The 14,091-nt window shown below is 37.6% G+C and overlaps 6 protein-coding genes and 1 non-coding gene across 7 annotated transcripts; 3 read left to right on the top strand and 4 right to left on the bottom strand.

Annotated features, from left to right (window-relative positions):
* Positions 1-101: 101 nt before the first annotated feature.
* On the bottom strand, positions 102-1,769 carry Y110A2AL.1 (Smr domain-containing protein). Its single transcript, NM_061989.2, has 3 exons — positions 1,669-1,769; positions 858-1,038; positions 102-403 (listed from the first exon to the last, which is right to left on the bottom strand). Exons 1-3 carry the CDS (start codon positions 1,762-1,764, stop codon positions 252-254), a joined length of 429 nt encoding a protein of 142 aa, NP_494390.1. The 5' UTR covers positions 1,765-1,769; the 3' UTR covers positions 102-251.
* On the top strand, positions 634-711 carry Y110A2AL.17. The gene has a single exon (NR_050915.1). It is a non-coding gene; the product is annotated as an Unclassified non-coding RNA Y110A2AL.17 (non-coding RNA).
* Positions 1,770-4,953: 3,184 nt separating the features above from the next.
* On the top strand, positions 4,954-5,699 carry Y110A2AL.10 (Smr domain-containing protein). The gene is made up of 2 exons (NM_061988.4): positions 4,954-5,146; positions 5,345-5,699. The coding sequence occupies exons 1-2, from the start codon at positions 4,960-4,962 to the stop codon at positions 5,491-5,493; spliced, it is 336 nt and encodes a 111-aa protein (NP_494389.2). The 5' UTR covers positions 4,954-4,959; the 3' UTR covers positions 5,494-5,699.
* A 329-nt stretch (positions 5,700-6,028) lies between these two features.
* On the bottom strand, positions 6,029-8,869 carry Y110A2AL.2 (CC domain-containing protein). Its single transcript, NM_061987.8, has 12 exons — positions 8,801-8,869; positions 8,122-8,364; positions 7,952-8,074; positions 7,717-7,842; positions 7,539-7,664; positions 7,311-7,436; positions 7,077-7,202; positions 6,782-6,907; positions 6,537-6,662; positions 6,367-6,486; positions 6,181-6,315; positions 6,029-6,131 (listed from the first exon to the last, which is right to left on the bottom strand). The coding sequence occupies exons 1-12, from the start codon at positions 8,853-8,855 to the stop codon at positions 6,112-6,114; spliced, it is 1,452 nt and encodes a 483-aa protein (NP_494388.2). The 5' UTR covers positions 8,856-8,869; the 3' UTR covers positions 6,029-6,111.
* Positions 8,870-9,090: 221 nt separating this feature from the next.
* Positions 9,091-9,796, bottom strand: Y110A2AL.3 (CC domain-containing protein; the record flags this gene model as incomplete). Its single annotated transcript, NM_061986.5, has 4 exons — positions 9,091-9,178; positions 9,231-9,362; positions 9,407-9,517; positions 9,715-9,796. The coding sequence occupies 4 exons, from the start codon at positions 9,794-9,796 to the stop codon at positions 9,162-9,164; spliced, it is 342 nt and encodes a 113-aa protein (NP_494387.1). The 3' UTR covers positions 9,091-9,161.
* A 432-nt stretch (positions 9,797-10,228) lies between these two features.
* On the top strand, positions 10,229-10,899 carry Y110A2AL.9 (CC domain-containing protein). The gene is made up of 4 exons (NM_061985.7): positions 10,229-10,290; positions 10,386-10,499; positions 10,550-10,663; positions 10,712-10,899. Exons 1-4 carry the CDS (start codon positions 10,239-10,241, stop codon positions 10,852-10,854), a joined length of 423 nt encoding a protein of 140 aa, NP_494386.2. The 5' UTR covers positions 10,229-10,238; the 3' UTR covers positions 10,855-10,899.
* Positions 10,900-11,506: 607 nt separating this feature from the next.
* On the bottom strand, positions 11,507-12,341 carry Y110A2AL.5 (PAN-3 domain-containing protein; the record flags this gene model as incomplete). The annotated part of the gene is made up of 3 exons (NM_061984.1): positions 11,507-11,584; positions 11,626-11,693; positions 11,747-12,341. The coding sequence occupies 3 exons, from the start codon at positions 12,339-12,341 to the stop codon at positions 11,507-11,509; spliced, it is 741 nt and encodes a 246-aa protein (NP_494385.1).
* Between the last annotated feature and the right edge of the window lie 1,750 nt (positions 12,342-14,091).

Here is a 14,091-nt window from a genome sequence, read left to right as displayed (position 1 = left end):
ATTTTCAACTGGTGAAATGTGCAGAATTTTTAGCTCTACATTCTGCGTTTTGGCAATTTTTGATAAATTAAACCACTGTTGAGATACGGAGGCTCAATGTTTTTGAAATTTGTATCAAGTTTATTATGTACACCATATTAATAAATAATATTATAATAATAGTACAATAAACAATAATGACAAAATATGAACTGCAAGAATATGACAAAAATGAAATTACACCGAAATACACGAAAATAGTACAGAACAAATCACTGAAAACTGAGAATTAGAACTCCTAAATTGCTCGGGTCGATGGCGATTTGAAATCCGGAAAGATTGCCAAAATCCTGAAGCAGCCGGTTTTGAATCGCCGGAATGTTGTCCTTGGAATGGTTGCCGCGTCCAGTTTCGAGTTTTATATCTGAAAATTTTTAGGATTTTTTTTAAAATAATCATACTCTGCGTAAAATTTCACACATTTTGTTAGTTGGAAACTTTTTTCTAGCTTAAATACCTGCAAAGTTACAGGGCTTTGAAGTTTAGTGCGCAAAAGAGTGAGGGAGGGGGGAGAGACGCAGACGGCGAGGCGGTCTGCGTCTCTCCTCTCTCTCTTTGTCTCACTTTAAACTGCCGTATCTCGGCGGAGAGTTAAGATAGAAAAAAGTTTTCAACTAATTAAATGTTTAGAATTTTATTTTCTATATTTTACTAGTTAACAATTTTTTGATAGCTTTAAACCCTGGGGAGATATATTCGTTTTCAAATAGTTGTTTCTAAAACTTCAATAACTCGGCAGAAAATTGAGATATCGAAAAATTCTCAACTACAAAAATTCTTAAAATTTAATTTTCTTTCACGTAAACTCAAAAACATACAGCCTGGCCTCCTCCCTTCAACGATCTGAGCCACAAAGTCGACGGCTCCTTGCGGCGTCATTCCGTGCAGGTCGAAGTAGTGTCGCCTACGGACCACTGCCAGGTTCCAAGCGACCACTTTTGCATTGATGACATTTTCCACAGCTGTTCGCTTCTCTCCCAGGCAATTCCTACGGTACTCCTGAAAAAATAAAAAGGTCTGAAAATTCGGATAAATTTTCTAAAAAAAAACTAGACAAAATGTGTGAAGTTTGGCTTTGAAAAAACTTTAAAATCGTTCGAAAAAATAGGGAAAAAATTTTTTTTGGCAGATTTTACCAATTTTCAAAAAAAGTGTCCCAATGGCGCAGTGGGATTTTCAATGGTTGAGACCCAGAAGGCCAAGATTTCAATTCCCCTCGGGGTTAAATATTTTTCTCACTATCAGGTGCATTTAATAGACACATCCGGAAGTATTTCAGAAGTTACAAATTTCGAATTTTATCAATTTTCAAAAAAAGAGTCCAAATGGCGCAGTGGGATTTTCGATGACTAAGGCCCAGAAGGTCATGGGTTCAATTCCCACTAGATCAAAATATTTTTTGTAAATTTATAAATTTTTGAGAATCTCAGTAAATCCGCAAAATTTTATAAAAACCATTAATTTCAGCTTGAAACCAAATGACGCAGTGGGATTTTCAAGGGTTGAGACCCAAGAGGCCAGGGGTTCAATCCCCGCCGAGGTAAAAATTTTTTATCGGACCAAAAGTGAGTTTTTGCAGTAATTTTAAGGGTTTCAAATAAATTTTTGCAAATAAAAAAGTTAACTCACGAAAAGCTGCGCGATTTCCATTTGGTGAATTTTCTTCATCCTCCGGATGCCGCTTGGCGCCACGTTGATGCATTTTTCTGATTTTTCTGTGTTCATTTTTTGGTAAATTTCTGGAAAACGGGGGCACAAAGAGCCAAAAAATATAGGAGTTGATATTGAAAATTGGAAAAAAAATGCTGAAAATCTGGAAACTTATGGAATTTAATTAGAACAATTAAAATAGATTTCAAATTGAAAATGAAATCCTTCAAAAATTTTAATTTGGTTACTTGGTGAAACTGAAAAATAGGAATTAGGGCCTTATATATCTGAAAATATTCCGGAATTTCTGAAATGTCCTGAAAAAGAAGTTGAAAAGCGAGTTAGGCTGAAAATAAGGGTTTTTTTTATTAGAAAAAGGCTAAAAATAGCTGAAACTAGCAAAAAATCGTTTAACGTGTGTCCACTGGGAGAGCAAAAAACCGATATGACTATATCTGTGAGCTCAAGCGTTTTGCCCCTCCCACCTCCCCGCCCTCCTCTTCCCACCATCTTCACTGTGTCGTAAAACTGTGTATCACTACCGGCTGGCAAGGTGCAGGACACGGGGTGAACGTTTTTGGGGGGAAAAACACAAAAAATCTCATTTTGTTCTTGAAAAAAAGATTAAGCCACTGTGGGGATCGAACCCGGGACCACGGGAGTGAAGCTGAAATACCACTGCGCCACTTGGACCTTTCCTGAAAAATAGGTTTTAAAAAATAATTTTAAGCATTTTTCGCATTTTTCGGTTAAAAATCGAAATTTTCTTTTGATCTTTTAGAAAAAAATTCCCAAAAATCGGGAAAAATTCAATTTTTATTATCTCTAAAAGTTAAGTTTTTTTTTTGGCAATCTGTGATGTTATTTAACAAAATGTTTATTCAATAGGTGTCTGAAATTAAAACTTAAACAATTTAAAGTATATTTTTAACGTATTTTCAAAAGAGTTTTCAGTTTTAAAAATTCGCAAAAAAAAAACTTTTTACTGAAATTTTTTTTTTCAAAATTTTATTTTTAATTTAAAAATTTTTTTCTTGAAACAGAGCTCTTCCATCCCAATATTATTGACAGGTGTTCAAAAACCATAACCTTCGTGTGGTCCTAAAAGATTCTCAGAGACCGCCTGAAAATGGGAGGGCATGGGGAGACGATAAGTGTGTCTTGCCCTGCAGGAAAACTGAAGACAACAACTTTAAACTGCTCTATCTCTGGAAATAGTAGAGTTGTCAGAAAGTTGTCAACTGAAAAAATGTAGAGCATAAAATTCTTTATATTTTATTAGTTGAAAAGATTTTGATAACTCTACTTCCCACTGAGATATGACAGTTTTAAAAAATCTATGTGAAAATTAATTACAAATAATTTAAAAAGAAATCTCCAGAAACTGTATTTTGTTGAATTAATTTTTTTAAAAATGGGATAAAAAGTTTTTAAAAACTGTGTAAATTCCATAAATATAAGGTATTTTGAAATTAATTTTCGGAGTTGAAAAAATATCAAAATATCAAAATTTCTAGAAAATCTATAAATTCCCAAGTTCCCATTAAAATTTTTCCCGTTAAAAATTTTGCAAATTTTCCAAACTTACAAATAAAAACTCATGTAGTTGAAATATTCAAAAAAAAAAATCAAAATTTCGGAAACTTGAAGCCATTAAATTTTTTGCAGAGTTTTCAAAATTTCTGTAAATTTCATAAATATAACTTTTTTTTAAAGGTGACCGAGGCTTCCTTTGTTGTTTAAAAATGTAAAAGTATCAAAATTTCTGGAATTTACAAATTTTCAGAAAATCTATAAGTTCCAAAAAGATACCTAAAAATTTCAACTTTCCAAGAATTTTCAAAATTCTAACTGAAATTGCATTTTTGGAATTTTTTGGGTTTTTTTCTGTTTTTTAACATCCAAAATTTCAAATTTTTGCGCCCCTCAAATTTCTGGAATTTTCTGGGTATTCCAAAATTTTTTGAAAATTTTTGAGTGTTTCGTAAGTTTGCAATTTAAATTTTTTTCAAATTAAAAATTCTAAAAAACGTCCGAATTTTACTATTTCTTTTTAAATGTTTCTTTTTTTTGAAAAATGCCATTTTTTCATTTTTCACATTTTCAGCCTCCTCCTTCTCATCTGAACATTTTCAAGAAAATTTTTTTTTGCATTTTCTGATTGTTTACTGATAAAAAATCTTACTCTTCTCGGAGGGACATTGTTTCTCCCGGAAACCGAGCCCTCGTACCAATCAATATATAAGGTGCAAGGTAACAATAATACCTCCACAGTTGTAAAAGTGCATCATTGTCACACCTGGAAATGAGAGGGATGTACGCATGGTGGACCCGCCTCTATGAGAAAACGGAAGACTGTATCGATTTGGGAGCTCAAAAAATGCTCTTTTACAGTGAGGTTTTGCCTATTTATTCATTTTTTGATCTTAGCTTTTTCTGTTTTTTATAAGTAACCTTATTTATGATCAGCTTTTTAATAGGTTATATTTTGATAATTTTCTATATTTTTGCAATTTTTTAAAACACAGTAAATTTTATAAATATAACAACTTTTGGAAATATATATATATATATATTTTTCAAAATTGTGACATTTTTTGCAGTTTAAAAATTATCAAAACATCAAAATATTTGGGCGTTTTTAAAAAATAAATTCCGAAAATTTTATTTTCTTTTTCTAAACTCCAAAAAATGCAGCAGTTTTGAAAAAAAAACTATTTCCAAAATCTAGTAATTTTTGAGTTTTTAGAATTTTCTAATTATTCAGCAATTCCAAAAAATGCAAAATATCAAAATTTTGGATATTCCATAAAATTTCAGAAATTCCACAAATTTTGAGCATTTAAAGAAATTTTTAGAATATTTCAAAAATTCCAAACTTATAAAAAATTAAAGTTTTTCAATTTCCGAAAAAAATTAAAAATTAAAAATTGAGTAGTTCAAACATTCCAGAAATTCTACATATATTGAACATTTGAAGCATTAAAGGAAAAATCCATCCAAAAATATACGTTTCAAAAACTGGAAATTCTAAAATTTTATATGTTTTTTAGACATTCAGAAAATTATTTTAAATATCCCAAAATTTCAAAAATTGACATTTTTCAAAACATAACTGCATAAATTTTAGATTTTTCGGAACTTCCAAAAACTTCTACAATTTTGAATATTTAAAAATTTTCGGGTATTGAAAACAATTTGAAAATTCCGAAAAATTTCCAAAATTCAAAAAACCCCAAAAAATTCCAAAAAAAAAACCCCAAATTTCAGATGTGTCGTAGCAACAGCTGCACAATAGAAGAAAGAGCATTCTGGAACGATACGATAAATGCACAAGTTATCCACTGGAACTTGAATGTGCTCAGAGCAACGGAGTACTTCGATCTCCATGGAATGACTCCGCAAGGGGCTCTGGATTTTGTGCTCCAAATTGTGAGCCTGATGGAGAAGGGTGGTTGTGAGTTTTGAATTTGAACTTTTTGAAATTTTATTAGAAATGAGAAATAGTTTCTTAAAAATGTGGTAATTTTTCAGTAAATTTTTTTTGCAATAAAAAATGGAAATTTACTTTTATATAAAATTACGACTAGCTCCAAAAATTTCAGTTTTTTTCTGAAAAAAATTGCTCAAAATATGATTTTCAAAAAATTTTCAGCCATCCAGCTAGAAACTGGAAGAGGAAACCACTCGCCAGGTAACATTCCTGCCATCAAGCTCCGATTGCTCCAGGAGTTTGGAAATTGCTCATATATTTCCATCTGTGAGCATCCACAAAATCCGGGAGTTCTAATTTTCAGCTTTTAGTGATTATTTTTTTCAAATTTCTGTATTTTTACTCACTATATTATTCTGAATTTTTATTAATTTTACTCTGTATTTTTAGAAAATATTTTGTCTAACATTTCTGTATTTTTTCAATTTTCTGTACTTATTTTGTAATTTATTTTTGTGTCATTAGGGCTATAACGTGTATTTCTTTTGTGATTTTAAATTTCGATTAATATTAATAAATAAATAATTTTAAAATTATAAAAAAGTGTTTTTTATTAAGCTTCAGCGACACAAGAATGGGACACAGGCCCTGCCTCGCCTAAGCTTGAGCCTAAGCCTAAGCCTAAACCTTAGCCTAAGCCTAAGCCGAAGCCTTAGCCTAAGCCTAAGCCTAATCCTAAACCTAAGCCTAAAAAAATAAAAAAAATAAAAACCGGAAAATCCTAAGCCTAAATAGCGTCGCTTAATAGCGAGCTAACGCTCGCCACTGACGCCAAGCCTAAACCTAAGCCTAAGCCTGAGCCGGATCCTGTATTGGATTTAAAAAAATAAATGTTTGAAGTCTCAGAAAATGCTCTAGAAATACTTTATTTTCGATTCGAAACAATTTTTACACAAAAAAGTTATTTACATTCCAATTCCACTTCCTCTTCAAGCCCTGCGTCCTTGCTCTGAAAATATCGATTTTTTTTCAAAATCCGCAAATTTCTAGCATACTACCTTGGACATTCTTCTTGAAGCAACACATATTTCCTCTGGTGACCAGGTAATTTCTGGGGCACTCTCCATTGATAGCCATTCCCAAAACTGGGTGAGCAGTGCCACGTCTTGGCTCACAGGTAGCAGTTGAGGGGTCTGAAATATTTTTTTCTTTAAAAACAGTTCAGAGTTAGTTCTAAAACCCACCATAAACATCTTCCTTTTCACAGCAGCGGTTTCCGCTGACCATGACGTCATCAGAGCGGCATTCTCCACGGAAGTTAGGGGTTCTGGTGGATTTCTTGCAGGCTAGGGTGGCGGAGTTTTCTGAAAATTTCAAAGTTAAATTGACTCGAAAAATGTGGTGCAGCTACTACCAGACACATCCCTCTTAGCACAGCACCGGTTTCCCTCGACCATGACGTCATCAGACCAGCATCTTCCCATTGTTGGAGCCTTGGTTGGACCCCGGCAGGTTTGGGTTCTGTTGGAGGAAGAGCCATCTAAATTTTTTTTAGCTTAATAGGGAACATTCTATGTAATTTGATTCTAGTTTGATTCTAGCTTTCTAGGAGGTTACGGTAACCTACCGTGATACAGTACAGGTATCAAATCAACTTACCAATCAAATCCCTTTTGGCACAGCATCGGTTCCCCTCGATCATGACGTCATCAGACCAGCATCTTCCCATTGTTGGAGCCTTGGTTGGCCCGCGGCAGGTTTGGGTTCTGTTGTTGGAAAATCCTTCTGAAGTTTTGAGTATTGATAGGAAATATCGTAGTTTTGAATATTTTCCAGCTACGAAGTTTTTTTTTTTAACTGGAAATTCTAAGCTTCGAGTGAAAATTCACGTTTACAGCTTTCTAGGCTTAAAAATCATAACTAAATATTTTTTGTTGACGTGCTGAGAACTTACCAAAAACATCTCTCTTGGCACAGCAACGGTTTCCCTCTACCATGACATCATCAGACCAGCATCTTCCGGATGTGGGAGCTGTGGTTGGCCCGCGGCAGGTTTGGGTTCTGTTAGAGGAAGATCCGTCTGAAAATGTGAAGCTTAATAGGGAACATGCTAGTATTGAAACCATTCCATAAGGTTACAGTCTCCTCACAATACCATACTACTGAACTTGAATCAAGATCAACTTACCAATCACATCCCTCTTGGCACAGCACCGGTTACCCTCAACCATGACGTCATCAGACCAGCATCTTCCCATAGTTGGGGCTGTAGTAGGTCCCCGACAGGTTTGAGTTCTGTTGGAAGAGGATCCATCTGAAAATTCGAAGCTAAACATCCTAGTATTTTAACCATTACGAAAAAGTTACAGTATCTTTACTGTACCGTGCTACTGTACTTGATTCAAGATCAACTTACCAAACACATCCCTCTTACCACAGCACCGGTTTCCTTCAACCATGACGTCATCAGACCAGCATCTTCCGGATGTGGGAGCTGTGGTTGGCCCACGGCAGGTTTGGGTTCTGTTTGAGGAAAAGTTGTCTGAAATTTTCAGGCTTAACAAAGAAAACAGCGTGGTTTAAAGTATACTTACCGGTTACATTTTCTCTAGCGCAGCACCGATTTCCCTCGACCATGACGTCATCAGACCAGCATCTTCCCATTGTTGGAGCCTTGGTTGGTCCGCGGCAGGTTTCGTTTCTGTTGGAAGAAGATCCATCTGAAAATTGAAGCTCAATAGGGAACATGCCAGTATTGGAACCATTACAGAAGGTTACAGTATCGCCACTGTATCATATACTACCGTACTTGAATCCATTTCAACTTACCAAAAACATCCCTTTTGGCGCAGCACCGGTTTCCCTCTACCATGACGTCATCCGACCAGCATCTTCCCATTGATGGAGCTTTAGTTTGTCCCCGGCAGGTTTGAGTACTATTTGGAGAGCCTTCTGAATTTACCAATCTCAATCTCTCAAACTTCCATCCAAAGCCTCACCAGTCACATTTTCCTTGTCACAACAGCGATCTCCATCGACCATTACCGCTCCGAACCAGCATCTTCCAAAAGTTGGAGCCTTAGTTGGTCCGCGGCAGGACTTGTTTGAAGAAGCTCTGTCAGACACATTTTCCTTTGCACAGCAGCGATTTTCATCAATCAGGACGTCATTGAATCGGCATCTTCCAAAACTGGCGGGAGTTGTTGGACCATTGCAAGTCAGAGTTTTGTTGGAAGTTTCTTCTGAAAAATAATGTTGAAAAACTTGTGCTAACGATTTATACTAATTTGAAAAAGCAAAAAAAAGGAACGTGTGCAAGAAGGAGAGCGCAGACAGCGAGAGTGTCTGCGTCTCTCCTCCTCCCTCACTCTCTGACGCGCTGATCTTCCAACTTCTGTAACTCTGCGGGTATGACCGCTAGCAAAATGTTGTCAACTAATGAAATGTTGCAAATTTTGCAGACATCATTTTGATAGTTGACAATTTTTCTATAGCTCTTACAGTTTCCACGATAAAACCCACCAAATGTATCCCTCTCCGCACAGCAGAAAATCCCCTCAGTCAAAACGTGCTCAAACGGACAGACCCCATAAAATGAGAAGCTCATCGGCCCCCTACATTTCAGATTGGTAGATTCTAAATTTTCAGTTTTTTTTGTCAGAAAACTTTTAGACTCACCGGTAGCAGCAGCTAGAACAGCTAGAATGCAGGCAGAAGCCAAGAATGCTCTCATAATTGGATGTCCAATTTGATTTGATTTTTCAACGGAATTAATTTTACTTTTATACTTTTTGAAACATGTTTACGATTAAACATATTTGATTCTTGAAATATCAAATGACGTTCTGCAAAAGGTGTGCAAATACGGGAAGAGCCTGTTGAAAATATGTTGCAAAGTTGCGCATTGACCTCTTGCTCCAAATGTTATGAAACTGAATAAAAACTGTTAAAAAATTGGCAAGATGTCAAAAATATGAATGCCTTTATTCAATAGAATACTTTTGGTGTAATATAATAATTCAGTGATTCACCCTTCATCCTAGGCATTTGTCGCACCTGAAACACCAATTTGACTACATAAAAAATTCATTAGAAATCATAAACTTACTCTGAATATCCTCTGTGTAACAGCACCAGTAACCTTTCGTGACGCGAGAGCCAGTTGGGCACATGTTGTTAATAGCGGGTGCCCAGGCTCCTTTGTGACCATATCCTTTGAGACACGTGGCTGTGAGGGTGTCTTAAAAATTGGAAGGTTTCGGGAATTTTTCAAGGACTACTTACCAAATACATCTTTGCTGTCGCAGCAGTTGTCTTCCAATACTAGAACCTCGCCGACAGGACACGCACGGAATATCGCAGGCGACATCGGTCCTTTACAGTCCAAGTAGGCTTCTGAAAAAAATAAGGGTACTGTGTAGGTACTGTAGGGTCAATTTAGTAGTAATACAAGGTTGCTTAAGAACATGTTGGATATTGTAGTGGTTGTGTAGATTGCTATAGGATTACTGCAACCATACGGGGTACGGTACCAAATGTGTGAAATGCTATGTAGGGGTACTGTACAGGATTACGGTAGCCCAATAACTCACCAATGCCAACTGCCAAAACAAAGACGGCTACCAAAAACGATCTAAACATTGTGTTTTTCACTGAATCTATAGCCTGCTTCATTCTGCTTTTATATCAAGTTTTGGATCTAATTTGAATTTCAAATTCTTGTTAAAGTTTAAGTCCGTAAACATAGGGCGTTTGGCGTTTCAAAATAGTATATTTGCTTTGATCTACACTGTTGTTTTTTATGCACAATAACGAATATATGTATATTATCGATGCACCATAACTACCATTGCTATTTCATTATTACTTTTGTATAACGACGATGTACTAAAAAAAAAGGATTAAAAAAAAAAAAAAAAAAAAAAAAAAATTTATGGAACAACACCCACAAAGTGTGCTCAGCTGTTTTTTAGAGAACTATTTGAAAGTTGAAATTTAAAATTCAAATTAAAGGAAATAAGTTCGAAGGTTGAAGGTCAATAGAGTTGTTGACCAAATCCCCATATAAAAGAGGGCTAGCAGTTAGGAATATACGTAACTCATATCAATCTGAAAAATGATGCAACTAGTAGCTATATTGTTAGCTTGTGCTCTTTCTGTAAGCTCTCGTAAGTCGGGGTGTCGATGCACCGTGCCCCTTATGTAGATGCACCATGACCCATGTACAATACCCATGCACCATAACTTATCAGCGATATTTCAGAAATCAACAACAAAATTTGCATCGGGCTGACCGAGCTCCCCACAAACGGTCTCTGCATGGGCGACACAGTTATGGTGAATGGTAACATGTGCTGTGAGAGCAAGAATGTTGCGGGTAAGCTTTTTCAATTTTGATAACCAAATTAAAAAAATATCCTGTTCCAGTAAGCTCCCTGTTGTCTTGTAAAAGCGATATGACACCCGCTGGGTACGGGCTCTGCCGTCCGGGCTACACATTGATGTACGGCTACCGGTGCTGCGCGACCAAGGATGTTTTTGGTGAGTTCCCTTCGTTTTGAGAACTTTGTAGAGTCGTTATCTTTTCAGACCCCACCACTGCTACTTGTTATACCGGATATGGATACTCGAATTCTGTAATGGGTTCTGCTGTCAATGGCGTGTGCCCAACCGGCTACAGTGTCACCAAGGGAAATTTGTGCTGCAAAACTGCTTTTGTGGTTGTTGACTGAGTTTTCAGGCAGCAGAGTTTTTCATAATAAAGTATTTACAAGTTCAATTTTTGAAAGGCCAAGCTCCAAGCTGGGAGCCCTCTGAACAATAAATTAGCCACAAGTTTATTTCCAAGAAAAAGCAATCCCCAAAGCCACTAAATTTCAATTATCAAAATGTTCTCGTTATCTGCTTTCCACACATAATGTGTTTGTTAGTGATCGTCTCACCATTGCAGTTGTACGGACGTAGGTTGACAACAGCCATATATAGGCACAATGAGCCTATCCTGGAAATTTACAGAAGTGTTTAATTTTTGAATTTCCTGAACTAAAAATGGATATTATGCAGTTGGGCTTTTGGGTGGCAGGCGAGGTTTCAGGGCCTGACGCCTGCCACTAACCTAACCTGCCCGCCAGACGGCGGCCTCTCCTGACGAGAAGACAAAGCTTGGTGTTCACACCACATAGTGCGAAAGAGGTGGTTCTTCCGACGTGGCTGACACTCTTCGGGTTCCGCGCCGCACTATTTATATGGTAGGACTTGCGGCGCGGGGCAGGCGTAGGTCGCTGCAAGGCGGGCGCGGCATGCATTTTTGCGCCAACACGGAAGGCGTATTTTGTAGTAAGACAGTAAGTGGAACAATTTCTCAGTAAATGTTAATAGTTGAACTTACACCGCCTTTCCATTTTCATAAAATGGCCCAATTTCCGTGATCGTGTAGCCATCTTCGAATGTATATTGCGACGCCTTAAATTTTATCTATACTTTTGCACAACCGAAAAATTTACAGTGCAACTTCCTGTAGTACAGCTGGGAGCGTATCCATCAACCCAACACCTTTCTTTATCTAAGCACACTGAAAATTTAAGGTCTCATAAATGTAGCTAGCTACGTATTCTCAAAACCTACCTCCTCCCAGTGCTAGTATCTCATCTTTATTAGCAATGCCAGTGAGTTTCAGGCCCTTGCCAATACAGAATGTCTTAGCCTCTTCTCGAGTCGCAACTGTTTCATTAAAAGTCCAAATGCAAACCACTAGAGACTCAGTGCGTCTGAATGGCTGTCCAGGAGCGGGGCAAGGATTCACCAGGGTCAGCTCGTTCCCACTAGGGACCCATTCATAGGCCAAGTTGGCTCCGTTACGGATGTCCATATAAGGATAATTGCCGAAGGGGGTGGTATCTGATGGGCATTGATCGATTTTATTGGTCTTGATCGCCACTTTGAACTCCTTGGATGAAAGATCCACTTTGATATTGTTACCACCATCAAATTCCGAATACTTGTAGTTGACGCACTTGTTATCACTATCCCAGTAGGCCAGAATACATTCAGTGTCGTTGGCGCAGGCAGCCGTACAATTAAAGGTCTCATTTACCGTCCCTCTGACTGAAGGGACCTCGGTTGCAACTGATCCCTCCATTACAACCATGGTGAACGCCTGGGAATCGGCTTCAGGTAGCTTATATAGTAAAAGGGCAATGGTAAGGTAGAAGAACTTCATAACTAGCTAGTGAGCTGGAAAAAGTTTGAAAGTGTGAAACTAACACAGCCTCGAAAACTCGTTAAGAGGTGTTGACGTTGTCAGGGGGATCGGTTGCTTGGTAGAAACGGGTGGAAGTAGAAAATAGAAATGTTTTGCAAAAACTGGCTTAGGAACTTAGGGTAGACTGGGGGCACATTGGCTCTCTGACACTGATGCAGTTGTCGACATTTTTAGCTGCCCGTCTCCAGAGCCAGAAAAAAGTTAAATCTTGACTTGAGAGTTCAGTGGCTCTGAAGACTGGTATCTAGGGGCACCACAGCTTCGCCAACAATCCAATAATAATTTCGAGAATGAAAATTACTTTAACATGATTCCCTTACTCAAACTTTCTTTTTTCTGATTTCAGGTGAACAGGATCAAGTCAATCGGGTGAAGTCATCAACGATTCATTAAAATTAAATTTGTTTCAAAATGATTTGAGTTTCCTAATAAATTACTTTGTACTTACTGTCGTTTTAAAAACAACGAACTTTTTTCAAATGAAATTAATGTGAAAATTTCGCTAACCAGGGTAATCAGGTTCTCTGTTTTCAGGCCGTCCTGGTCCAAATCTGGCCCGTTCAGGTTCTGGTCTAGTATGGTCTGGTCTAGTCCGTTCTGGTCGGTACTGGTTCTGGTTCTGGATAATCAGGTCTTCAGGCCGTTTCAGTCCGTTCTGGTCCGTTCTGGTTCTGGCCTGGTTCTGAACCCAAAAGATCTATACTATACACGACAAAAATTAACTTCCCCCTGACTTCCCGATCACTCTTCCCGCATCAACACCTTTCCCCCTCCCATCCAGACTACTCAAGATGGCAGGCCGTATTCTCTCTCGCCACTTGCAAATTTGAGTGTGTCGTCTTGTCGCGGCGGCAAAACTCGATCCAAGTCGGGTTTTTTTTCGTTCTACGTCGTCGTGTGTGTGTGTGTGTGACGACATGGCCAGTTTCCGCAATTAATTTATTTGACCAATAGCAGCCAGATTCACACATTTTTGATTTTTTTAAAGGTTCTGGTCAAATTGAGACAAGACACTTCTTGGGGGCTAATTAGCATGGCTAGTAAAGGAAAATTTAGAAAAATGGAAGCATAGGGGGCTGAGTTGCCGAACCAAATTAGCTGGAATAAAGATGCACTCTGAAACGCTGGTCCAATGCCTTTTTAAGGCTTTTGGGCCCGAAAGCTCACAGCCTGAAACGTAGAAAATTAGCGTATAAGTAAATTTTGTTTCAGGCCCAATGACCGAGCCCGTGTTCGCTCTTACAATGACCCCTGGCTGTCAAAGAGGGGTCAAATCCGAGGTAGTCATAGACATTGTGGAACAATTCTGGACTGTTCTTCTCGACATGGCGCATCAACTTTTCCAAGTCAAGAGCATTTCCCTCTTTTTTCTATTGGTCAGAGATTTCATTGAAGATTTCTGGCAATTTTCGTGCTTTTTTAATTGCAATTTTCGGGGGTTTTTTTTTTGGGATTTAGGGATTTTTACTGCTTTCGGACCTCAGATTGTGACATGTTATTTTTTCAAGAAATCACTGGAAAAATGGAATTGTCACCCGCCTAAGCCTAAGCCTAATCCTGAACCTAAATCTAAGCCCTTAGATTAAGCCTAAGCCTCGCCCTAACCCTAACCCTAAGTCTTAACCTAAGCCTCAGCCTCATCCTAAGCCTAAGCCAAAGCCTATGCCTAAGCCTAAACATAAGTCTAGGCCTAAGCCTAATATTATGC

Source organism: Caenorhabditis elegans, chromosome II, assembly GCF_000002985.6.
Source record: "Caenorhabditis elegans chromosome II".
Lineage (NCBI taxonomy): Eukaryota > Metazoa > Nematoda > Chromadorea > Rhabditida > Rhabditidae > Caenorhabditis > Caenorhabditis elegans.
This window is presented reverse-complemented; position numbering and strand designations above follow the sequence as displayed.